Source organism: Anopheles marshallii, chromosome 3 (assembly GCF_943734725.1).
Source record: "Anopheles marshallii chromosome 3, idAnoMarsDA_429_01, whole genome shotgun sequence".
NCBI classification, from domain to species: Eukaryota; Metazoa; Arthropoda; class Insecta; order Diptera; family Culicidae; genus Anopheles; species Anopheles marshallii.
Window position 1 is genome coordinate 71,743,798 of NC_071327.1, and position 23,258 is coordinate 71,767,055.

The 23,258-nt window shown below is 45.3% G+C and overlaps 8 protein-coding genes across 8 annotated transcripts; 4 read left to right on the forward strand and 4 right to left on the reverse strand.

Annotated features, from left to right (window-relative positions):
* Positions 1–1,846: 1,846 nt before the first annotated feature.
* LOC128713107 (uncharacterized) lies at positions 1,847–3,667 on the forward strand. Its single transcript, XM_053807969.1, has 6 exons — positions 1,847–1,852; positions 1,911–2,566; positions 2,631–2,892; positions 2,959–3,268; positions 3,339–3,500; positions 3,579–3,667. Exons 1-6 carry the CDS (start codon positions 1,847–1,849, stop codon positions 3,665–3,667), a joined length of 1,485 nt encoding a protein of 494 aa, XP_053663944.1.
* A 1,183-nt stretch (positions 3,668–4,850) lies between these two features.
* Positions 4,851–8,425, forward strand: LOC128714692 (E3 ubiquitin-protein ligase LRSAM1-like). Its single transcript, XM_053809567.1, has 7 exons — positions 4,851–4,979; positions 5,186–5,428; positions 5,498–6,146; positions 6,219–6,706; positions 6,789–6,869; positions 7,629–8,237; positions 8,303–8,425. Exons 1-7 carry the CDS (start codon positions 4,851–4,853, stop codon positions 8,423–8,425), a joined length of 2,322 nt encoding a protein of 773 aa, XP_053665542.1.
* A 2,441-nt stretch (positions 8,426–10,866) lies between these two features.
* LOC128711397 (deoxyribodipyrimidine photo-lyase) lies at positions 10,867–12,599 on the reverse strand. Its single transcript, XM_053806267.1, has 2 exons — positions 12,535–12,599; positions 10,867–12,460 (listed from the first exon to the last, which is right to left on the reverse strand). The coding sequence occupies exons 1-2, from the start codon at positions 12,597–12,599 to the stop codon at positions 10,867–10,869; spliced, it is 1,659 nt and encodes a 552-aa protein (XP_053662242.1).
* A 489-nt stretch (positions 12,600–13,088) lies between these two features.
* On the forward strand, positions 13,089–13,557 carry LOC128714832 (DNA polymerase epsilon subunit 3). Its single transcript, XM_053809712.1, has 2 exons — positions 13,089–13,359; positions 13,439–13,557. The coding sequence occupies exons 1-2, from the start codon at positions 13,089–13,091 to the stop codon at positions 13,555–13,557; spliced, it is 390 nt and encodes a 129-aa protein (XP_053665687.1).
* Positions 13,558–13,835: 278 nt separating this feature from the next.
* Positions 13,836–14,726, reverse strand: LOC128713108 (RNA exonuclease 4-like). Its single transcript, XM_053807970.1, has 4 exons — positions 14,705–14,726; positions 14,579–14,617; positions 14,137–14,512; positions 13,836–14,061 (listed from the first exon to the last, which is right to left on the reverse strand). The coding sequence occupies exons 1-4, from the start codon at positions 14,724–14,726 to the stop codon at positions 13,836–13,838; spliced, it is 663 nt and encodes a 220-aa protein (XP_053663945.1).
* A 551-nt stretch (positions 14,727–15,277) lies between these two features.
* Positions 15,278–15,828, forward strand: LOC128714293 (WASH complex subunit 3). Its single transcript, XM_053809169.1, has 2 exons — positions 15,278–15,310; positions 15,388–15,828. The coding sequence occupies exons 1-2, from the start codon at positions 15,278–15,280 to the stop codon at positions 15,826–15,828; spliced, it is 474 nt and encodes a 157-aa protein (XP_053665144.1).
* A 45-nt stretch (positions 15,829–15,873) lies between these two features.
* On the reverse strand, positions 15,874–18,349 carry LOC128714158 (anaphase-promoting complex subunit 2). The gene is made up of 3 exons (XM_053809032.1): positions 18,287–18,349; positions 16,388–18,230; positions 15,874–16,322 (listed from the first exon to the last, which is right to left on the reverse strand). Exons 1-3 carry the CDS (start codon positions 18,347–18,349, stop codon positions 15,874–15,876), a joined length of 2,355 nt encoding a protein of 784 aa, XP_053665007.1.
* A 285-nt stretch (positions 18,350–18,634) lies between these two features.
* LOC128713109 (mucin-5AC) lies at positions 18,635–22,994 on the reverse strand. Its single transcript, XM_053807971.1, has 3 exons — positions 22,894–22,994; positions 19,458–22,806; positions 18,635–19,393 (listed from the first exon to the last, which is right to left on the reverse strand). Exons 1-3 carry the CDS (start codon positions 22,992–22,994, stop codon positions 18,635–18,637), a joined length of 4,209 nt encoding a protein of 1,402 aa, XP_053663946.1.
* Between the last annotated feature and the right edge of the window lie 264 nt (positions 22,995–23,258).

The window sequence follows — 23,258 nt, forward strand, 5'->3', positions numbered from 1 at the left end:
CAAGGATCTACAGCAGCAACAAAAAAAAACTATTTGCCTCATCGCGCATGCATACGTCTGTGGTGGTCGCAGATCGCTGGTAAACGGTTGACCTATGACACCCCTTCCCAAGACGACGTAGACCGGGTGGATGTGTCACTTTGCATGCGAGAACTGGTTGTGTTTTTGTGTGTTATTTGTACTGTTTGCGTATTTTGCGCCATATTAATTCCACATACCATACCAAGCTCGCTGGTTTTCGCTGGTATCCATTAAATCGTGGTCGTGAAGATCTACTTATTCGAAGGGAAAGCATTCTGTCAGTTGTGTGACACTCAGTTGTGTGTCCACTTTCGGGATTCACACACACACAATCATATGCATACAACCAGTACTACTTCTGGTCGAAATCTCAACCCCGTTTGCCACACGCATTACATGCCATCGATCCCCATTCCTTTCCCTCGCAACAGTTCGCCTTCGAAAATGGCGGACGTGCGCCAAGCTGTCTGACAGTGCACACACGACACTTCGCGGTGTGGCGACGATCGCCCAAGTGTTGGGGAGGAGGGGGATGTTCGCGATCCGGCGGGGCAATTAATTTGCGATCTGCCAGCAGATCGCGATTGCACTAAATGAAAATAAATCACGCATGCAGCGGCAAAAAAAGGAGGCCAGCATTGGTCTTGCGGCTCGTGCGGTGCACTTGTTTGTTGGCCACCGTATTCCGCAGCTGCTGACATCAATTGGTGGTGCGGTGGTTCAAAATTAATACAAGCTCCTCGATTGTACAAGGGCTTAGAATGTTTTTAATGGTTTGTTTGTTTTGGTGTGGTCGTTGGTAATGCATTGACAGCTGGGGAAGTAGATTATTAATTAGAAATATTACTTTTGCAAAACAATTAACATTAAGAGATTAAATAATTTGATTGATGTTTTATAGTACTACCAACTTAACTCTTCCTGCGATTCCGAGGACGCAAGATCTGTAATTGGTGATCGTGACACAATTCCCATCTTATGTTTCGGTGATTCGATTTCCTGATCTTTCTATTTGGTACAAGAATCCTTGTTGGTCCAGATGACGGTCCATGCACGATTACAATGTTAGACGATAAGTTACATGTTATAGCTGAATAGTCAAGCTGGAATATTCGAAAATTAAAATCCAACCGGGGCGGACAGTCTATCCCAATTGACAAGAGAACATTCTGATAAGTAAATAGATTGGCCACCGAGATAATTCTTCATATTGATCACTACAACATTACTGATCTTAAAGCAATCTCCCAAGCAAACATAGAAATATGTACTTTCTCAACAGTTTCACTTATTCTTAATTTAGAATAATACACGCAATAGCCAGATGCACTTTGGTAGTGAAATGTCTTTGAATCATTCTTGGAACTTGGGTTCTGGGAGTTTTCTTAAACTAGAATACCAATTACTAACTAGCATTTCAATGCCACGCGGAATGATGGAGTTGCATTGGGGCTGTATTTTACTGAAATAAACGTGGCATATTCGTAAACAGTCACACTTCCTACAGAGTGAGGCCTAGTTATCCAAAGTTCAACCTCGGCCTAGTAGACACACTTAATTTCTTCTATTAAATTGATCTTATTAACGTTGTGCAAACTTGTAACACGTTTTAAGATTATTTAAAACAACGGTCAAATTTAAAAATCCGATTCCGAAATTGCCGCGTTCCCGGCATTGTTCCCGTTTTTGGGCCATTTGGGTCACTGCCATTTGACAACTGTCAAAGTTTGTTTTGTTTTCGTCTGAAGCGGGTCCGTGTGGTTTGGAATTTGAATCGGTGCTTTTTATCGTAATTTTTACCCTTCTTCCAACCGTATTATGTGAAATGAAGGTAAATAAAATGAACGTAACATAGTGCTGGAGATAAATCGGCATCTTTTTTGTTTTAGATTCCAGCAATAGCAAAACATGGCACTATTTTCTGCACGACTGGCAGTCACAAAGCATCGGCAATTTTCGTCGGCAATGAGCTTGTTATCACCTCTGGATTAATTTTGAGCGATAACGAGCGCTATGTAGAGGAGCTTAGCAAAGCCGTCAAACATAGCCCAGTCGTAGAGGTTTCCAAATCCACTGAACTCAAAGACATCTTTCATTTAGATTTTCGCGTTGTTTGTAGGCACGAGAATGTGCTGCGGGAACAACCGGCTCGTGCTTATCAAATAGTGTACTCTCGGCGGGTGAAAGAATGCATGGAAACGATGCTAGAGGGATTGCAAGTGTCCATTAACGGTGATATGAAACCAATTCGTTTGTATGCCATGCTTTTTGCCAGCATCATTATTCTGTCCACAAATCTAACAAAACGGGTTGCGTGGGATCAGGTTAAGGGAGTACTCGAGCGACTTCAACCATCCAGCAGCGAAAGAGCAAATCTGCTGGATAAGGTGGTAACCGTATCCACCCCGTTTGGGGATGAATCCTTCTTCAACACGCTGCACGTCGGACACGTTTCAAACATTTTCGGTGAACAGGACTGTGTGCTGCTGCTCGACACTCATCTCAGCTCGGGCTGCCAGGGAGGAGCGGTTTACAACTACCAAATGTAATGAAAAGACGTATATTAACATTCACAAAACTTTGATAACTACGTTGTGTGTTCTTTACAGGAAAATGCAAGGCATTCTTATCGGCGCTACTTTTATGTATCGTAACGAGAATGTTTGCTTCCCACTAGCGATCAACATGGAAGAAATTGTAAGCATTGTTTCAAACCGTAGAAACCTTTGCCAAAGCTTAACAACCGCATTGCCAGCACAAGCGTTTCGTTCCGTCTGTATGATTGACTCGCAAGGATGCTGGGGAACCGGATGTGCATTCGAGCTGAACGGTAAACATTATATAATTTCCTGTTCTCACGTACTCGCAACGGTATGTACGGATGGTATCTTTAAAAAAAAATTATCTAACGTTTGTTCCTATGGTTCTGATTTCCAGGATAACATTACATGCATGTTTAATGATCGCAAACTAATGCACCCGAAACTTGTGTACAAAAATCCAACCTTCGATAGTGCGTACGATATTGCACTGATGGAGGCAACGTTCGAAGAGGAAGCGAAATCGTCGAATTGGTACTGTCAGTTAGCTAATTACATTCCCCGCATTGGTCAACGTTTGTATGCTGTTGGCTTTCCCGTGTTTAAATCGTTAGCCAGCGGGTCAGTTTTTAAACCTAGCATTATTCCGGGTCGTGCCACAAAGTACAGTGAGGGTATCCTGTTTACGGATTGTTCCATTCAATGTGGTAAATGCAATTTCCGAGCATGATATTTTTGTTTTGTTCTTATATGATTATTTGTCTGTAATACTTCCAGGGCAAAGCGGTGGTCCAATATTCGATGAGAATGGTTTATTGGTAGCAATCGCTGTATCAAACTTCAAGAGCTCTTTAGATAATTTAATCTACAACTGTCACAACATGTGCGTACCGGTGAATGATATTTACGGCATTCTGGAAAACTATTCGAAAACACGTGGTAATATTCGAATCTCGAAACTCTGACAAGAACATTTCGTAATGGTTAATGTTTTTTTATAATGTATTGTCTTGCCAGATAAAGCATCCCTCGCAGGATTACAGGCTGATTGGAGTGTGCGATCGAAGTGGAAACTTAAACCTCCAGTAATTTTAAACAAACTATAGGGGCATCAAACCACGAAAACGCGGATAAACCAATACTGTATGATGGTGTATGGGAATAGGGTATTTACTTGGAATGGGGCAAAGGTTGAATAAAACGATTTTGTTTGAAAAGTAGAATGTCCCTACCAACTCCATGAAATCAAGTTTCATCTTAGGAAGCGCTGGAATGTAATATTCGCACAGTGGTCTTTTTAAGCACATCATTAGGTCAATATAAGAAATTCAGAGTATACGCTCGCCTGCTTGGCCTGTAAAATTTTATAAATTTAATCATCTTCATATTTTATGCTTTTTCATTAATTGGCTGGCTTTGAATCGAAATCCATTCCGTAAAGATAATGAAACATCACGTTGCCCTGGAACACCTGACCATTCCGATATCAGTGTGCCGTCAGCGAACGTCACTTTGTTTACGAGAAAAGTCACCGAAAAGATTGAAAACATTTGGCGTGACTATTATCTTTTTTTTGGTTAATGTTCTGAGTGAAAAAGAATCGACCAATGTTGTGAAAGATGCGATAAGAATTGTGTAAAAGCAAGACAGAGAGAGAGAAAGAGTGAGAGAGTGAAAAGAATGAGCCTATTGTAATTGTGAAGAAGCAAACGCACACACAAAGCGACTCCCAAAGAAGAGCGCTGCTGCGGAGTTGACGGTGAACGCGCGAAAAGAAAAAAAAACTCCTGTTGAAAGGAAATTCACGTCTCGTGCCGAGCATGTAGCGCGTTGTCCAGTACGGCAGCATCGGAACGGAAGTGTTGGTCTCATTCACAATTAGTTTGCACGGTAGTTTGTGCTCATCATTCCCTTTTTTAGCCTAGTGTCGTTTCGTAGTATCATGATCGTAGTCTCAGTGACAGTGGCGTAGTGGGATCCCGTGGCAACATCGAGCAATCAAACGTGTAGAAATGGTGTAGGCTGCAGTAAATAACGCGCGCGTGATTCATAGCTAGCCCCCCCGTAGTGAATTGAAACCAATTGAAACCCAAATTGTGGTCACATTGTGCATGCTAAAGTGCTGCGGCAAAAGTCGAAAATTTGATACCGCGCATACACACACATAGATGTTGTTGTAGAAAGGCTCGTTCAAGGGTTTGTTTATTGGTGGTGCATCGAAAAATAATATCCTGGAGTGCACGAAAGTAACCAAGAAAAACATCACGCCAACTAGATTAATTCTTTTATATGGGTTGTCGCATTTCTTCTTCGAACAATGAAAACCTGTTCACACCAACGGAAGACAGTGAAATGGCCACTACAAGCCACCAACCGAGCGTGGATTACAAAGCGCGCCTAGAGCGGAAGCAGTGCCTGGTAAAAGCATTACAAATTTAATGTTTTCCCCGTTTTTTTTTCTCACGTCATCGCTAAATGCCCCTACATAGTTGGCATACCCATTAACACATTTTACTTGCTGTTTTACTTCGCTTCATACTCCTTCCGACCACTATTTGGTTTGGGAGGAAAATATCGATTTTAACTATATGGCCTATTTTTCTCGTTGATTTTGAAAAAAAAAGGCAAAGGAAACACCGGAACCAATATACGATTTGGAGGATTGCAATCTGAAAGATGTGCCCGCTGGTGTGTTCGTTATGTGCAAGGTCCTGCGAAAGGATGCCCTCACACTGGCCAAGAATAAGCTATCCTCCCTGGCCGCGGGTGGCACACTGGACGATCTACTCTTACTGCAATCGTTAAACCTTTCAAACAATCGTTTCAAGAAGCTGCCCGATGATATATACAAACTAGAAAACCTCAGGGTAAGGAACAAGCTTTTGCTGGTCCATGTTTTTACAATTCATCGTAACTGATTTCAATTGTGCTTGTAGGAACTATTTTTAGCGAACAACGCCTTGGAAAAGCTACCGATAACGATAGGACGACTAAAGAAATTGGAACTGCTCAATCTTTCAGCGAACAATCTAGCGAACGTAGAACAGATAGCGTTCATGACCAACCTTAGAGTGCTGGACATTAGCGGCAATGTACGTCTTTCTCAGCTGCCCAGCCAGCTGGCAACGTGTGATAATCTCGTAGATATTGTGCTCGATCCGACCTACATAGTAAACCCACCGGCAGATGTAGTGGCCGGCGGCACATATGCCATCGTAAAGTATCTTTCGACCGGTGAATTCCATCAAGATCCGAGTGGGAAAACCGAACCCGATGGCAGCGTCGCGCTCGAACGGCAGAAGGCAACCACGTCCGCTTTCCTTACGAGCGAACGTAGCGACCAACGCCAGCAGGAGCTGGCCCGCGATCGGTACGAGAAGGAACGGAAGCTACTCGAACGCGAACGGTTGGCGTTCGAGAAGGATATGCTAACGGAGAGTAAGCTGCACGAACAGCAGCAGCTGCGGAAACAGATGCTGCTACAGCAACTGCTCGAACAACAGAACCAAAACGAAACGCAGGTGCACAAGCTGCAGCAGGAAAAGCAGACGGAAAGAGAACGGCTTATCGATAACATTATGAAAGGTGCGTGTCGGTGGTTTTTTTTTGTTGCACGACGATCGTGTTTATATCTTATCCATTGTTTTCTCGTAACAGATGATCAAAAATCGAGCGAGTTGGTAAACAATCTACTCGCGCTAAAGAATGGTCCCGATCCGGCTTTCCTCGAGCAGGAACGTGAAGAGCAGAAACGGCTGCTCGAGCATCTGCACATCCAGCAGAACGATCTGCGCAAACAGGAAGTACTCGGTGCGATGACCAACCTGCTCGAGAATGAAATCAACATCATACAAAACTTTCACAATCAACGAGATCAATCGTCGCGCAGCATACTCGAGCGCGAGTACGAAACGAACAATCTGCTGAACAATGTGTTTTTGAACTATGACAAAAACCGGCAAGATGTAATCGACCAGATAACGTTCGACGAGGATATACAGAAGAGCGCTGTGGCGGCGTTGATTGCACGGAACGATTCACGCACCTGGGGTTTGGTTGAGCAGGTGCGAATTGTTGAAACGCAGCTGGCCGCACTAACGCTGTACGAGATCGAACGCAAGAAGGTTAACCAGGACGATCAAATTGTATGTGTTTGCGTAAGCTTTCAATGTCACCTTGAACGTGTAATTCCATTATTCGATTTTTTTTGTTTCGTTTTACTTTTAGATTAATTTGACCGATCAACGAATCAATTTAACGTACGTTCTTACGGATTTGCTCAAACAACAGGACCAACGTAAACAGCAGGTAATAATAATAGCAGGTCCGCAACTAAGTAATGTCCGCTTTTCAACCAGCTGGCAGACATTAATGATAGAAATTGGTGCCTAACAATCGGCTTTTCCGGATGAGGTGTTACTTTATGTTTTTATGTAATGCGAGCTAAACGGGCGGAACAAAGCCGGTGCAGCCCGGTGGTGTTTTGGTAGCGGAGTAAGTCTTTACACGACAGGACCGGCCCCTCCGGACCAATCCCCTCCGTAAGCAGGACTTGACCATCCGGTTGCGGGTAAAGAAAGCCAGAAATGGCAGACTTAACCCTCGTTAGGTTGTTGTGCCGATAAAGGAAGGAGCCGTGAATTAAGATTTGTCTTATCGACTCCAACTCCAAAAAGCCCTTCTCTATGGAGTCGAGCACTACACACAAAATCGTAGGATTTACGTGAAAAAGAGGTGCTGGTTGTGCTTTTAATGGCAAACCCAACTGAAAACTGTATTTAGAATGGAGATTCTACTCTCCCCGCTATATTATTCAGATATTACACTATCTGCATATCACCTGTTTCGTCCGATAGCGCTTGGTTTGATTGACCAGCATTTTAGTGTTGACGTGGAACGGTTTCAGTGTTGACAATGAAAATGGCTTGATTTACTTCGACTAGTAATTCGCGATTTGGGCAATATTCAGTGCGATTTATTATCCCAACAAAAACGGACGTTACTTAGTTGCAGATATTGCTTATATTGTGATCATCAATACTTAATGAGGTTTTCGCTCTTTTTTAGCTGCTGGATACGCTCAAGATAATTGAAAAGCAAAAGGAAAATGAACAAACCGATTTCTGGTTGCTACAGTACCAGCGCCTTCTTGATCGACAGCCGACGGAAGTTTCGCACGATACCGCCTCGATCGATCCTGTGCTGGGTTACCAATTTTTAGCGAACGGTGTAGTGCACTGTTTGCCATTCTTGTCGAAAATATGGCAAAACAAGGACAAGGAATTGTGCAACGTCACAGAGCAGGATTTGATGAATGCCGGCGTACAAAACCCTACAGATCGGCACGGTATTTTGCAATCGATTGCCAACTATTACGATTATTTGAACGGTAGGATTGACTATCCGGAAGGGGAATCGGCCACAGTTACGCCAATGGCGACGGCACCGATCGACGAGGACTACCATCATGAAGACGAACGTAGAAGAAGCTCGGTGGAGATGGGTTTGGAAGTTGAAGCGACTTCATCCGTGGTACCGACCGTTCCACGTGTTTCCACTGCCGGTGGTGTTGGTGGTAGAGCATCCGGTCCAGCATCCAACGAAGCGATCAGTCCCGTAAGCGCTGGAGCTGTTGTGGCACAATTTGCAGAATGCGTTATCTGTATGGAACAAATGGTAAGAATTCATGTTTTCCTTTTATTCGTACATTTGTTTAAATCGTCGTTTTTGTTGTTGCACAGGTACAAGTGATATTTTTACCATGTGGCCATATGTGCTGTTGCTCCGGATGTCACATCGAGATTCACGATTGTCCGATGTGCCGTGCCTACATCGAGAGGAAAATCAAAGTCATACAGCCTTAGTTTAATGCACCAGGTGCCAGTTTTAACAACTAAATTTGTGTAAGTTTTCACATTTGTTCAACTATTTGTATGGTAACTTAATTAGTTTTCGTTCACTTTTTTAAGGATCATTTCACATACCACGGCAATAAGAAGGACGTTTGACTTTCGCGGAATGGAGAATCATTTATCGAGTAATGAAGAAGAGGATTTACGGAATTTTTGGTGAGAAGCAGTCAACTTTACAGCCACACACCGTTAGTCAAATTAACACATCGAGTTCATATTACATACTTCTAGTCAAAAATTTGACCTTCTTTCTTGAGTTTAACTTTCACCTTTGGCAGGTATGGAATTTTATTCTCACCTTCTTCAACTACTATAAAGTAATGCTAATAATGGCGTTTTACAAAAACAGTCATCTATTATCAATATACGGCGGTTGGTATCAACTCCGACACAAATTTGATCGCGCGTTACATTGGGTTAAATCTTACACACGACCCACGAGTTTGGCCCAATATTTCGTGACGCTTTTGGCTAAATTAATTAAAACCAAAAAAGAACAAAAAAATTTGCTAAACGAAAACAAAATCATACCGATACCGATCGTAGCCAGTAAGATAAGAGCAAAACACCAAACACATTTTGCCATTTAATATATTAATCTAACTCATTGATATCGTTCCAAACGACACGTAGAACATAGGCTAGGAGTTTTCATTCTTTCGAAGATAATCATATCGCGATCGTGTTACGTTTCTGGTGATCGGTACGATCACACACGGTTTTCTGTGTTTCGTTACGTTAGAATTGTTATCTTACAGCAAATGGCAGCAAACAGCTCCAGTGAAAAGACATCTTTATTAAAGGAAATGAAAAATCGTTAACAGCCAATGTTGATAAGCGTCCATTGGTTCGTTCGGCTTCATATATACACGTACAAAGGATCGTTGTGTTGATAGTGAACCGCTTTCTCCAATCGATTAATGGCGATACACACAAATGCGTGTGTTTGTTCGAGAGTTTGTTTATTTTATCAAAAACGATATCAATCAAGTGTAGATCGTTACGAGTTTGCACTACAGACACGCGATGCAATTAACTCATGTTTTGTTTAGAGAGTGCCTTTCACGCAAAATAATAACACTAGTGTCTAATCTGTGGCGAGATACAACAGCAAAAACATACAAAAAATCATAAATAATATAGCCCCCTCTATCCCCAAGAGTTCTACGTAATATCCGTACATTCGTAAAGGATTTTAAAATAAGTTAAGTTTTTTTTATATATATTTCTCATGATATTAAAATCGTGTTTCGTGTTTTTTACACTGGATCAAAGGCATTTACAGTTGCGTACGCGAGCAATATGCAATTGCAAAGCTATGAACAATCGTAACAAACAGCAAAAAACAAACGGGAAAAAAACGTTTGCATTTCAGTTAAAGTTTAATTAAAACGAACAACATCAAACTGACTAAGTCGGTTGACTCATAGAAGCACCAACATATATCTATTGATAGTTATCTTCACAATCACAAACATTAAGTGTTCCAGGTATTGGAAAGACTTGCATTTTGCGTTCGCTGGTGAACGTTTGTTCCGGTAATGGTTATGGTTTGTTATAAGGAATGTTTCAAATAAAGTTTTATCGCACTAGTTGTAGGGGTTTGTTTGATTCTCGGGGAAAATAAATAGTGGCTTTTGCTTCGTGGTTTCATCTCTAACACCTCCATCAAACGTTTGATCATTTTCGCTTTCCCTCTTTCCGCTCGTTCAAGTCACCAGTATTGATCGAGATAAAATCCTTCATGAATGGTCAGTTTTATGCGAGTCTTATATATAGAGATCTCTATTATGAAGATTCTTGGATTCTCTAAGATCCCTAAAAATTTATCGAGAGTCGAATCCTGATTTGAATGAATATCTCTAGAGATCGAGAGAGATCAAAAGATCGCTTCCGTTTTGTTTGACCAATACAGTGCGTGACATAAGTATACGAGCGTAGTCTTTTTACGGGAATGAAACAAACACTAAATCCTTTTAAGTGTACGTTCTAATATTTATTCAGATAGTTCATTGTACTGTAGTTTTCTTGAACACGAGTCACATTGTAGTGCTCAATTAGTTGTCTTATACACCTTAAATGCCTAACACTAAAACTGTGTTGTGCATAACCTAACTTGCAGAGGTAGACGTTTTCATAAAACGAAAAATGCATTAATGGAAATAGTAACGAACACAAACGAGCGTACCCACACTTAACGCAAAACAATATCGACGGTAGCTTATGAGTGTTATAAATGTTATAAAATACAGAAATGGTGTTTTTAACTGGCTCATTAGAATTTAACAGATAAACTGGAATAGTTAAAACAAATCGAACAAAAATCTCACGTGAACGTAACGTAACTGGGCCGATAGTATAATGGTGTTCCTCAAGGGACAACCCGTATCCATTCACTTGCGATGATGGGCTTTACCTCCGTAGCGGACAACGAACGCATTAACGTTAAATTTACGCTTACATCCCTCGTAGTTCATGTACCTAATTTTGCCGAAAATCTCACGCTCCTTCCATCCCTGGTCGTGAATTCCCGCAATCGACCACATGCAACCGACGTACCCGTTTGGATCGCGCCCATCCAGACTGTACCGATCGTTCAGATAGATGGCCGTTGCAAGCGCTTCCTCGGGTGTTTTTGTCCACTCCAGTATCTTTTTCGCCCAGTACATCCGTAAGAAGCCATGCATTTTGCCCTCCTTTACCATCTGAAGTTGGGCCGAATTCCACAGGTCATCGTGCGTTTTGGCCGTTTCCAGCTCTTCCCGGCTGTAGCAATACACACGCTTATCCTTACGGTGGTCGTCCAGCGTTTTACGGGCCCATTCGTACGCGCCCTTGAGATTGTCGTAGTTTTCGTTGTGAAAGCAAAAGTTGTCCGATAGTTCGCGACGTACGATCGCTTCCTCGCAAAAGGACGCAACACTTTCGCTGTACCGTTTGCCGTACTTTTTAACGGTCAAAATCGCGCGCTGAACCGAGATCTGTCCGAAGTGGAACCAGGGTGACAGGTTCGAGAGAGCGTTTTCGGTCGGATCGTTCCTTTTACCGTTAAACTTTCCTAGCCGTTTTTCGACGAAGCTTTGCAGGGTTTTCACACCTCCGATGTAACCTGGTTTGGCCCATTCTACGGCATCGACGGAACGGTCTACCTGAAGCGTATCCAGCACCTTCGTCCAGTTGATCGGGTCCGCTTCGAAGTGAGCCGTAAACGGATGCTTAACTAATGGCGGGAACGGAGTCAGGTACGTTGGCAGATTGTTGTTCACCTTGTTGCGAATCGTACGGGCCGCATACTCCAACTTCTCGGACGTGACCCATACCGGAACGATGTTGTGCGCATCAACCTGACACAGCGGTACCTCCACCGGGAGCGATCGTTTCACCTCGTCGACCCACTTCATCGGTACACGCAACGGACTGAAGTCGCACACCACGCTACCTATTTTGTGTTTTCGCACAAATTCCGGCACATTATCCCCGGCATTGCCCCGTAAAAGGTGGAACTGTATGTTAAGCTTTTCGCACTCATTCGCCACCTCTTCCAGACCCGCCAGCATGAACTTAAAATGACGTATGGTAGCGTCCAGAAATTTCGGTACCAAATTAAAGCACACGTGCAATGGCAAATCGTTCTTCAGTGCTAGCTTCTGTGCGAACAGAAACGCCCAATTATCCTGCACCCGTACATCACGCGACATCCAGTACAGTACCCCACGTTTGCCGTCTTCGATGCTTTTGGCGTCCGAGAGGATGCGAACACGTTTCTTGCTAAAGTCGAAATCCAGTATCGACTTTGCGGTCATTTTGCGATCTGCCTTGAACAGTGCTACATAATCCTCGGAGCTTGGACCATCCGCCTTACTATTGGAAGTTTTCTGGGGACCGTCATTTGGTTTGTGTTTCTTTGCTGCTGGTTCCGCAGAGGAAGTGGAAGAAGAACTTGCCGATTTCTTCATGCTTGGGCTGGCAGTCAAAGGGCAGAGAAGCCTATTTCGAGATGGGAAAGAAAGTTCAGTTGGTAATTTACTGTTATTGTCTGCTATCCCCATTAAGCCACGAACCTGTACGATGCGGGATTCAATGAAAACTCGATTGCTGAGAGCGATATTAATCTTATGCAGAACATAAAACAAATGACCAGAGAGACGAACACCAAAAGCTGGAAGCGAACAAATCGTACAAGAAACACGCGCGCCTTTTCCGCGTTCTGTGTACAAACACCTTTGTGTGGAAGCTGTCACTTTGCAACATGTGACGAAATTGCCACACATTAGCTCAAGTTTTGGAATTTTTCATAAACACTATAAACTGAACCGAATAAATAAAATACGTGGGTTATTCATGGAGGACTTTTCAATAAAATAAAAAAACAGTTTGTTAGTTCAAATATTCCTCATTTTTATGGAAAATTTGTCCACGCAATTCCCACTATGATTCGTTCCAACACGTTTGACAGCTTACCTTCAAACTGCGGTACCGCGGAAGAAAATCGCGCTTTTTGTGTGCATGTAAACAAAATTTTATCAGCTGGTGGTTGCTGGTGTTTTAAAGCCTTTAACTACTTAAGTTACACGAAAGGAAAAGTTTACAACAAACATATTCTACAAACCCGGAAATGGTCGAAAGGATTGAAGATTTAAATCTACCAAACACGTCGGTTACCAGGCTGATCAAGGAAGCCATACCGGCCGATGTGAAGGTATCGAGCGAATGTCGCATCGCGTTGGCCAGAGCAACATCGGTATTCGTACTGTATCTCACCTCGACAGCCACGACCGCGGCCCAGCAAAAGAATCACAAATCCCTTTCTGCCGACCACGTGCTGAAAGGTCTGGAGGAAATTGAATTCGAAAGCTTCATTCAACCGCTAAAAGCCGAACTAGAGAGTAAGTAGGAGCTTTGGGGAGGGAGATGGTAGAACGGCAGGTGGTTTGTGTGGTACTGACTGAATGTTTCCTTTTGCAGATTTTAGAAAGATGATTAAATCGAAAAAAGATAAGAAAGCCGCCAAACCTGACCCGGACACTACAGTGGAGGGTGCCGTCATTGATCTGGAAAATTTGGAAAACATGCAAAACTCATAATGACAAGTCCACTAACATCGACCACCACCGTACCACAGTTTAGCATGTAACCAATAAAAATATTATTTTGTAACATAAGCGTCCAATTTTCGGAGTAGATGTGCGGAAATCTTTGGTGATTTTGTTTTATAAAACTATTAGATATATAATTCCATAACAAGCGATTGAAAATTACATGCTAGTCTCACAGAACGAGCCACAATTTCGAAAGCGTTCGCCTGTGCGTTGTGAGAAGAAGTGTTCTGAAAAGGGCCTGTGTGAAGCAATCTACAAATCATTTATGTGCTGGTTTCGTATACCCAAGCGGGTAGTGTACTTTTTTCCCAATCCTTCTGGAACTGTAAATATATCTTCATGGCTGCTCGAGCGTCTTCCACCGAGTCGTGCGACCCATCCTGAATCTCTTCACCCAGAAGTGCGTACGTGATGCTTCTCAGGCTAGGTGTCCCAAATGAGCCGGCTTTTTTCGCTATTGGTCGATACCGCGCCGTATCACGAATGTTGCTGCGGAAAAAACGAGCAGGGAACAGGTTTGGTAAATATACTGTTCAATGGCTAAACCATGCAGAGATTACTTACTACTTAGGATGTCGCAAGTTTAGCACCGAGAGATCGTTATAGAGCCCATGTCCCACTAGTATCTTGCCATGAATGATCTGTCTAACTACCTCGCGCATCTCCTGAAATTCTACACCATGTGCGATATGTTCGGGTCGTATGCCACTGATTTCGGTTCTATAATCTGTTACGGTTTCTTGCGGCTTTACATAACGGTCGATGACGACTTCGCACCGTTCGTTTACGATGGAAACCCGTGCCAGCATGTGCTCTTTGCCATCCGCTCCGATCCCAACCATTTCACAGTCTAACGCTATCCGATTCGTTACCTCGGCCGATAACGCGTCTGTGCAGATTGGTCTGTTTTTGTAACCATTTTTTTTAGCTGGTGTTTTTGCTGTTGAAGAAACCCACATTAAGTACATTGTGACAAGCTGATTCATATCGTAAACAGTTTACTTACAGTCTTTTAACGATAGTTTGTTTAGCTTGGATAAGAGAGCTGAAAATGTGAAAAGCATGCACAAATCTGTTTAAATTTTGTTCGTAAACAAGCTGATCCCGCCGCTTGTGGCATACACTCTTTTACCTTTTTCTGCCTGCTGGGACATTCCTGAGACTACTAGTGAGTGGTATTACACGATCATAACTCACAATTTATACAAAATCCACTATCTTGCGGACTTTCATATTATCAATTATTTTGAATGTACCTTTCGACGAACACGGGTTTTGTCCGAAAGTAGGAAAAATAAAAGTGCATGCTTGGATTGTTTACAAATTCGCTGTCATTGCTGCAAGTATGCGTTTATATAATGAGTTTCAAGGCTCAGCGACACTAGGTAGCAGTCCGCGTGTACACATGATGTTTTACATTCAAACGCCACGCATATGCGAAATCCCATTCTTACATGGTTTATATTTGCGATTTTATTTCATTTTAAGAAAAATTTGATACTAATCTACAGAAATTGCCATATAAAAATGGATAGTCTATTTCGATTGCTCAACGGATCCCCATGCCTCAACACAGTTGCCTTTTGACAATGTTCTGATGTTTGACGAAAACCCATTTGTTTGTTTACGCTCCAAGAGGAGAACATTTCTGCCTGCATTTAGCACCGAGTATTGTAATTTACGCTAAGCATTACCCAAAGAAGACATGGACTCACTGGATACAGTGCAAAAACACGAAGTACCCAATACAGCAATGAAACACAACATTTTTTACCAAAGTAACATACGCTCACAGTGATGATAATTTCGTTTCAGCTGCCACCAACCAATCAAAAACGTATGGTAGCATTCATCAATCATTTCATCGTTAGCACCGTTACATTCCTGAACAAATTTGCATCCGACTGCGAGACCAGGTTTGTGAATTATGAGCAAAAAATACAAAACCTAGAGGCTTCCCTTATGATAGTGGAAGCAAAACTGGCCTCCATTGACGTGTTGAAACAGCCCGATAACACAGCGGCGATTGAAGGCAAACGTAGCGACATTATCCCTTCGACCGAAGTCACAACCGAAGTGGTCGAAACGAAACCAGTGGAAGATAAAGAATCTCAACCGAACGTAACCGCCACCGAAAGGGATCCAAAGTATGATCCATACTTCAAAATGCTTCACGTTGGCGTACCACTGGGAGCAGTGAAAAACAAAATTGCATCCGAAGGTTTAGATCCCGGCTATATTGATCAATTTCTATAATACTAGGCAAATAAAAGGTATGAAATTGGCAGCCCGCGCTATTCCTTACGACTTTGGAAGCTGATACACGCCACCTGCATATACGAGCTTATGTTCCCGGACTTTACGCTGCAGGATGTGTTTCAGCTCGTCCTGCGTAAAATCCACCTGTGAGGCGAACATTTTCAGCATCTGATGTATACGGTCCAGCGGCAACGAGTCCAGGTTGGTCAGCATCGCTTCGATGTACGACCAGAACACTTGCAGTTCTTCTTCGCGCTGATCGCTTGCCGATTCCATTGCACTTTCCGCTTCTTCCTCCTCGCACACGTCGGTCGGTTGCGTTTGGATCGCATCGGGACACACTTCGCTTTCCGCACTTTTGTCTACCAACACGAACAGATTTTCCTTCGTTTCGCGAATGACACCTTGCGCTTGCCAGTACACTATGCGTTTCCGCAGCACGATCGGAGGCATGTTCATCTTCTGGCTTAAGCTGTCCAATTCCCATTGTGCTGAAGGTGCAAAGAAGACATTCGTTAATGCTAACCCAACTTCAATACACTGGTGGTGTACTTACGCTGCTCGCTGAAATGGATAATGATAGCTGCCTGGGTAGGAGTGACCTGCATCTCTTGTATTTTCCCATTCTGCTCCAGCTCGATTGTAACCTTCCCGTTCAATGGGGTCCATTGCAATGTCCGGTTCACCTTGTACGATTCGTACGCCTTTGTGTACTTTTCAAACATCTCCTTAATTGAAGCGGGTAATTCCATGGTTTCCTTCCGGAACGTTGGCCAAAATTGGGACGAAACAATGAGGGCAGATACCTGGCTCGGTACCGCCTCCGTAGCACCGGAATCGGGTGAAAGAATGTGTGCGTTGATGCGTTTTGATTCCGTTATATCCTTCAGCATCACCTCGCAGCTGTGCAGCATGTTTTCGCCGAACCGTGATTTTAACAGCTCCAAATGTTTGACCTCCTTCTCGATGCTAAGCTCAACCTGGGACAGCAATCGTTCCGCAAGCAAGTTCCGGTACTCGGTGACGAATATTTCCTTGCTGCCGTAGATATCGACCACCATGGAGATGATGTCCGCTCGCTTATCGGAGGCAATAAATTTCAACGCAGCCGGAGCCATATTAACCGGATCCGGTTGCCAGTTACGCCAATCCGCATCATCGAGCTTATCGCTGTTCGGTGTCTTCGGCTTTACGGTTTCCCCCTTGGCTAGTTCTTCTCCCAGGTCTGAAGTTCCATCACCGGTAAAGCTGGTTACGACACAACGGACCGTTTCGGGCCGCCCTCGCAGATACTCTTTGATGGGTTTGGTAATGGAACGCAGTAACACCGTACTCGGATCGAAATGGGCCAACGTTTTCAGTGCAGCAACATACCCAGTCAGTATGTCCGGAGTATCCACGCCCGGATGTAGCAATCGTTCGCGCAACATCTCACGTACGGTGGTCACAAAGCAGCGTTTCAGACTAATCTTGCTCAGGCACAGCTTTAGATCATCAACCGCCGATCGGGACATAGGGAAATTGATGATAATCTCGAAGAACTGATCGACGATCATGTTGGCGTACTTGTCGTACATGTAGAACAGTAACTTGCTCTGTATCTGCTCGATGTTGCGCTGCAATTTTTTGTGTTCCGGTTTGATTTTCAGCGAACCTTTGTTGTAGATCCGCGTCAACCATTGCATTACCACGGTATAAAGCCAAAGTTCCAGTTGTTCCACATGCGACGTCGAGTAGTTTTCCTTCGTTTCATTCACCTTCGCGTCGATGCGTTCCTGTATCAGCTGGTTCAGCGTATGACCGGAGATGTCATCCAGCATTCCCATCAGCGCCAGATATCGGTTTGTGCTAGTGAACGCATCCGCAATAGCTTGACACTGGCAGTCGGCGCTGTGCATACTGCACGCCATACACCGATTCGCTTCCGTCACGTCCATATACTCGTCCCCATCCTGTAAATGGCTGTAAATGAACACGCGGAACGCAATGGCGTAGAAACGGTACACGATATCGTTAAAATCCGGTGGCAGCTGCGCATGCAGCGTGGCGTGCAAGTGATTGCAAAACACAAACACTTCACTGGGTAGCTTGCGCTTCACCAACGGTACATCCTTTGTGGGGCATACTACTTCCAGACGCTTTAACTGACGCCGGAAGAAGGCAAACTGTTCGTACAGCTCTTTCACTGCGCTGTGAAACTGTATAAAGCTGGCCCGGGGCAATTCTTTGGGCGATGGTGGTGGAAGAAAGCGGGACCAAAACTGGGGTACCACAACGTGCTGGAGAAGTTTGTCGACTTTCACAAAGAACGATTCATAAACATACGGCAACAGCTTTTGTTCCTGCAGTCGCCGGTGCAGTTGTTCCAGCTCCGCTTCGGTAATTGGGGCTGCTTTCAGCTGAAACAATATCATGAATATTCGTTTGTTCACTCAACACAACAAAAAGCACTTACATTGTTCTTAAAAATGGGGAAAACTTCGTCCACTAATCGTTGCGTTTCCGTGTCGATCGACATGTTGCTGTGCTTTGTTTTGGTTTGCTTTGATGCACCGGTACAACGTCTGTCAGAAAAGCACGCACACACACACACGCTCATGTTTGCGAGAATGTGCCGTGTTGAAATTTGAATGGCGGTAAAATCCAAGCAAGCAATCTTCACAAACGGTAAAACATGTGCCCTCGAATAGTTGAGCATTCCCGAGTGATGAGCATTCTACTTGTCCACAAGTGTGATATTGTTTCGAATCTTCTTCCTAACCACGCAGCCACAAAGGTAAGAACTTACACTCAAAATTTATTATTAAGCATTACCTACATAGCGTCCCATGTACAGCACCATCCCTGTCGGGTTGTGTCTTACCAAGTACAAAAACGGTGAATCAAACACTAGCTTGTTTGGCGTGTTTGGATCATCGGAAGCGGACCGGTTGCGGAACGCAAGCTTGCGACGATTGCGCCACATCAACCTGCCGGATGTAGGATCGTCCGATCGTTCGCCAATGGTCTGACCGTCGTGTTTGATCAGATTGGTAGAGAAGCTACGCAGCGGCAAGATTCGGGTGGCCGTATCACTACCCGCACACAGAGCAAACGAATCAGTCTGTAAGATTTCCGACAGATACAGGTTCGATGTAGACGAATCTTGCAATCCGTTAAAGTTGGCAACGTTTGCTTCGAATAGGTTCTGCAGTCCCAGCTGCCGGATGCTCTCGGTCATGTTGAAGATGGTGGTCTGCGTGAAGTGGGGTAGTTGCACCTCGGCGTAAGCAGTTCGCACCGTCTCATCGGGGAACAGTTTGAGCACGTTCGCTATGCTCTGGTTCCGGAGATGGGTCTCGAGCTCGGTAATGCCTCCAGCGGTGGAGGGTTTCAGGAAATACACCGACACATTGCTTGTCGAACCGGGCAACGCAAGAATGGTAGCGTCCAGCACCTTCGAATAACCGGTCGAAAATCCGGACCGGAACGTTACACTTGGTACAACCGACGAGGGACGATCGGTAAGTCGGCTATCGATCGGCATCACCCCAAAGCTCGTGTCTGCACCATTGCATTCATGCTGTAATGCGAAAAAAAGGCGTTAATTCACCATCAACTCATCAGTCCAAAATCAATCCACTTACGCGATACCGATTCCTGCTGATCGACACCAGCGGCGATCGCATTTGTTTCAGCGTGTCCACATACTCGCGCGGAAAGTCCCCATTCATATGCCTCAGCAGCATATCCTTCTGGCGAAAGTCAACCGTTTCCGCGACGGTGGAGTAAATTTCCTGAATGCGCGCCTTAAAGAATCGCTGCAAACCACCGCGCGATTCGTCACTCAGAAGCGTCCTCTGGAACGTGGAGTCCGGATGGACAGCGTTACGCTCGTGCGCCAACACCGAGGCACGGCGATTCTTCGGCGTGAGATCTTCGGCAACAGATTTGAAAAACAGGTGCGGATTGAACGAGGTCATCTCGTCGAGCCCTATTACACCGTTGATGTTTTCGGCCGTTGCACCACGGGTGCCGAGGAACAGCATGGACAGTGTGGTGATCGTGGCAAACGGTGAATATACCAAACTTTGATCACTCATCGACCGTGCGTTCGATGCGTCGGTCAGGGAACCGTACACGTTCGTGCCCAAGTTGCTGCAGATCGATAAGAAGCGCAACAGTTCCGTTTCCTCCTCGTCGAGAGCGGCTTTCACTTCCAGCTGTACCGGTATCGGGATCTCCGTAGAGCTAACCTTCGCATCCATGGTGAGCATTTCACCAAGCTTCATGAAAGAAGCGACAGTTTCGCTTAGAATCGGTTGTTGATCTGCCAGCATCAACACCGATTCGGTCGGTGTGATCTCTTCAAGTGATTCCGACTCGCTCGTAACATCCAACACCTCCGAAGCACCCCGTGGCGGAAACTTCAGTACCGATGCTACCGTAGCCGTACGATCGACGTAATCGGTCATGTTTATCTCGGCAGGATAATCGCTCAGTATGTTCAGCTCCGTCAAATTCGCCGCATACGAGCTTTCCTTCGGCAGGCTAGCGAAGGTGCTGAGGAATTTTTCAATCGTGTCCATTATGTTAGTGTTGTAGTTGAAATTGCTCGCCGTGTCCGCTTCCTCGGACGTCATCACCGCAGGTTTCGATGTCTTCAGTACAGGCAGTGTCATCGTCGTCGTAGTACTAGCAGTAGTAGAGGTAGTCGTCGTTGTCGTTGGAACTGAACTCGGAACTGGTGGTCTGGTTTCTTTCTCAATCACCATAGTGGGTGTGTTAATTTTGGCAGCAATTGTTTCCACCGAAGTCGTGTGCTCCACAGCCGGTGTGGTGATCGTGTCAGTTGTTAGTGGAAAGAACGCAGCCTCGCCACCCCCACCACCCAGCGTACCCTGGCCAAGTGATTGGATAATGGCATTGATCGAACTCTGCGCATCCGTATCGTAGTGCATGCCGGGAACATCTCCCGGGTAGCCAGTTTCCTGCAAGTCGGTCTCTTCTGACTCCTCACTTCCCGAGTTGTCATTGATCGACTGGAGGGACTCGATGATCTTGTGTATAGCGTGCTGTGCATCGGTAGGAATAGTGGATGTGTCTTGCGCCATGGTTTGCTCCGCTTCGGTCTGCAACAAATAGGACTCCGCGTTGGCTGTCGTCGTCGATTCCTCGCTGTAACGGTTTAACGTTGTGAGTTCCAATTCTTCCGATTGTTCGTCACTGTAACCGGTCGAATCCTGTGCCGTTGAGCTGTCGACTTCGAACGAAGTTGTGGTTGCAATCTCAGCATCTAATTTACCTCCCGTCGCGAACGTTGTTTCCAGGTGATCATCCACTCCACTGTCTTGCGTACGCTGTGGTGTGGTAATAAGCTGCGTTACAGGATCCATAAACCAAGTACTTAAACCGCCGGTAGTTTGGAACAGTTGCTCAGTGGAACCACTTTCATCGGCGCTCGCCTCCGAATCCTTGAAGGCATCTAACTCCTCTGTCTGATCGTTCTCCACTTGTTCGGTAGACAATTGCTGCGTTGCCCCAATTTTGCCACCAATAGCCGGCGAGAGTGTGTTACTAACTTCCGGTACATCCATCGTCACCGGCTCCACAGTTTTCACGGTCGGTCCAGCTTCGTCCAGTGCGGTCAGCGTCGCTCCTCCAGTGGATGTTTCTTCAGATGCTGTGAAAGACTCACCCGAACCACTGTGATCGTCGCTCCACTTTTCGGACGATTGTTCGGTAGAATACTCGACGTAATTATCACCCTCCGACACCTCCTCCGATCGTTGGGAAGAATGTTCCACGGATTGTTCGGTGGAAGGTTTCACTGTAGATACCGGCACCAGCGGAAGTTCCAGCGGTGGTGCAGCCGTCTGTTTCGCGAAAGAAGCAACCGTTGTCTTGACGATCGGTAATTCCACTTCCGACGTTCTGCTGGTAGGTGCTTCCGTTGAACGTACCATTGCGGTAGCTTCTTTAGCCATCGGAGGCTCCGTTGGTGGAGGTGAAGTTGTCGACGGATGTGACGGTTTCAGCGTTGGTGCTTGCGTCGTAAGACGTACCGCAGCGGCCAGTGATGTTTCAGCCCATTTCAGTAGCATCGGTGCTTCGGTAGTTGTTGTCGAATGCCGGCCTTCGGTCGAATGCTTGATCGATTCGGTTGGCCGGCCGGTTGAGCTTATCGTAGGTTTGCGCGTCATTTCGGCGAAGGTAGTCGACGGCTGTTGGGTCGTTTTAGCCACAGTTGGTTGCTCGGTCGTTGAGCTCTCCGTAGGTCGGACGGTTGAAGATCGTAGCTTCGGTGTTGTTTCCACCGGTTGCATAGTAGATCGCACAGTCGTCCGTTCCGTTGCGCTTACCTGCGTCGGCTTAACAGTCGTGCTCGTCGTTGTGGTTGTTGATGCGGTTGTTCGTTCCTTAAGCAGTGCTGCTTCCGTCACCGTTGTCGGTTTCGCCGTCGTCTTGAGCTTCAAACGTGTAGTCAAACGTTCCGTCGATGCGTTTGGCACCAGCGTACTGGTTGCTACTGGTACCGTAGTGGTCGTTGATGCCGTTGTTTGCTCCGTAATCTCTGTTGCCTGCGTAGTCGTTGTCCTTTTCGCGGTCGCTGTTACCAAACTTTCGCCCAGCTTGTTCAGCACGTCGTACATCGTTGCGGTAGCGGAAGGTTCGGGCGGTACATTGATTACGTCGGATATTGGCAGCACCGCCTGTTCGATTGGGTCGTGCCCATTCAGCAGGTTCAGCTCATTGTTAAGCACGTTCCGCACGTTCGACACGACACTCGACACGATCCGATCGTTGTTGTGCTTATTGGCAAAGAGCTTCAGCTCCGTAATATCACTTCCGGCCACGATGCTCTGTATCTCCTTGAACGTCATGATGCGCTTTACCACCTTACCTTTATCGTCCAGCGTGAAGAACTCGTACCGGTCGGGGTTGAGCAGATTGATCGGGCTCGCTATTAACCGCTGACTGTTGGTGGGTGCATTCCTAAACGGGAAAGCAAACCGGACCATATAGCGGGTTCGGGCGCTCAATGTTCTCAAACCATCCGGAGCAGTTTTTGTTTGTACTTACTTATTTTTACAATTTTTGCACGATCCACCGCCCAGCTTGGCGCCGTGCGTCAGCAGGCCGTGCAGTGACAGTGCAAACAACAAAATCCGTAAACTCCCCATCGGTGAGCTGCAAAATCGTTGGCGGGCCTGCTGTGGGCTGATACTATTGGCGCAACAAACACTCAAAAGAAAGCTGAGAATGCATGAGAAAATACGGCAGCAAAAAAAAAAACCCGACCACGGGTGAAAGATTATGTTCGATGTAGGTACATGCGGAGAGGTTCTCCACCGGGCAGCTTTCTCTTTACCTTGCATTCAGCGCCTTTTTTGTTTATTAATGTTTGTATCTGCTTCTTCTGTTTTCTTCAGGGCGGCAGCAGTCGG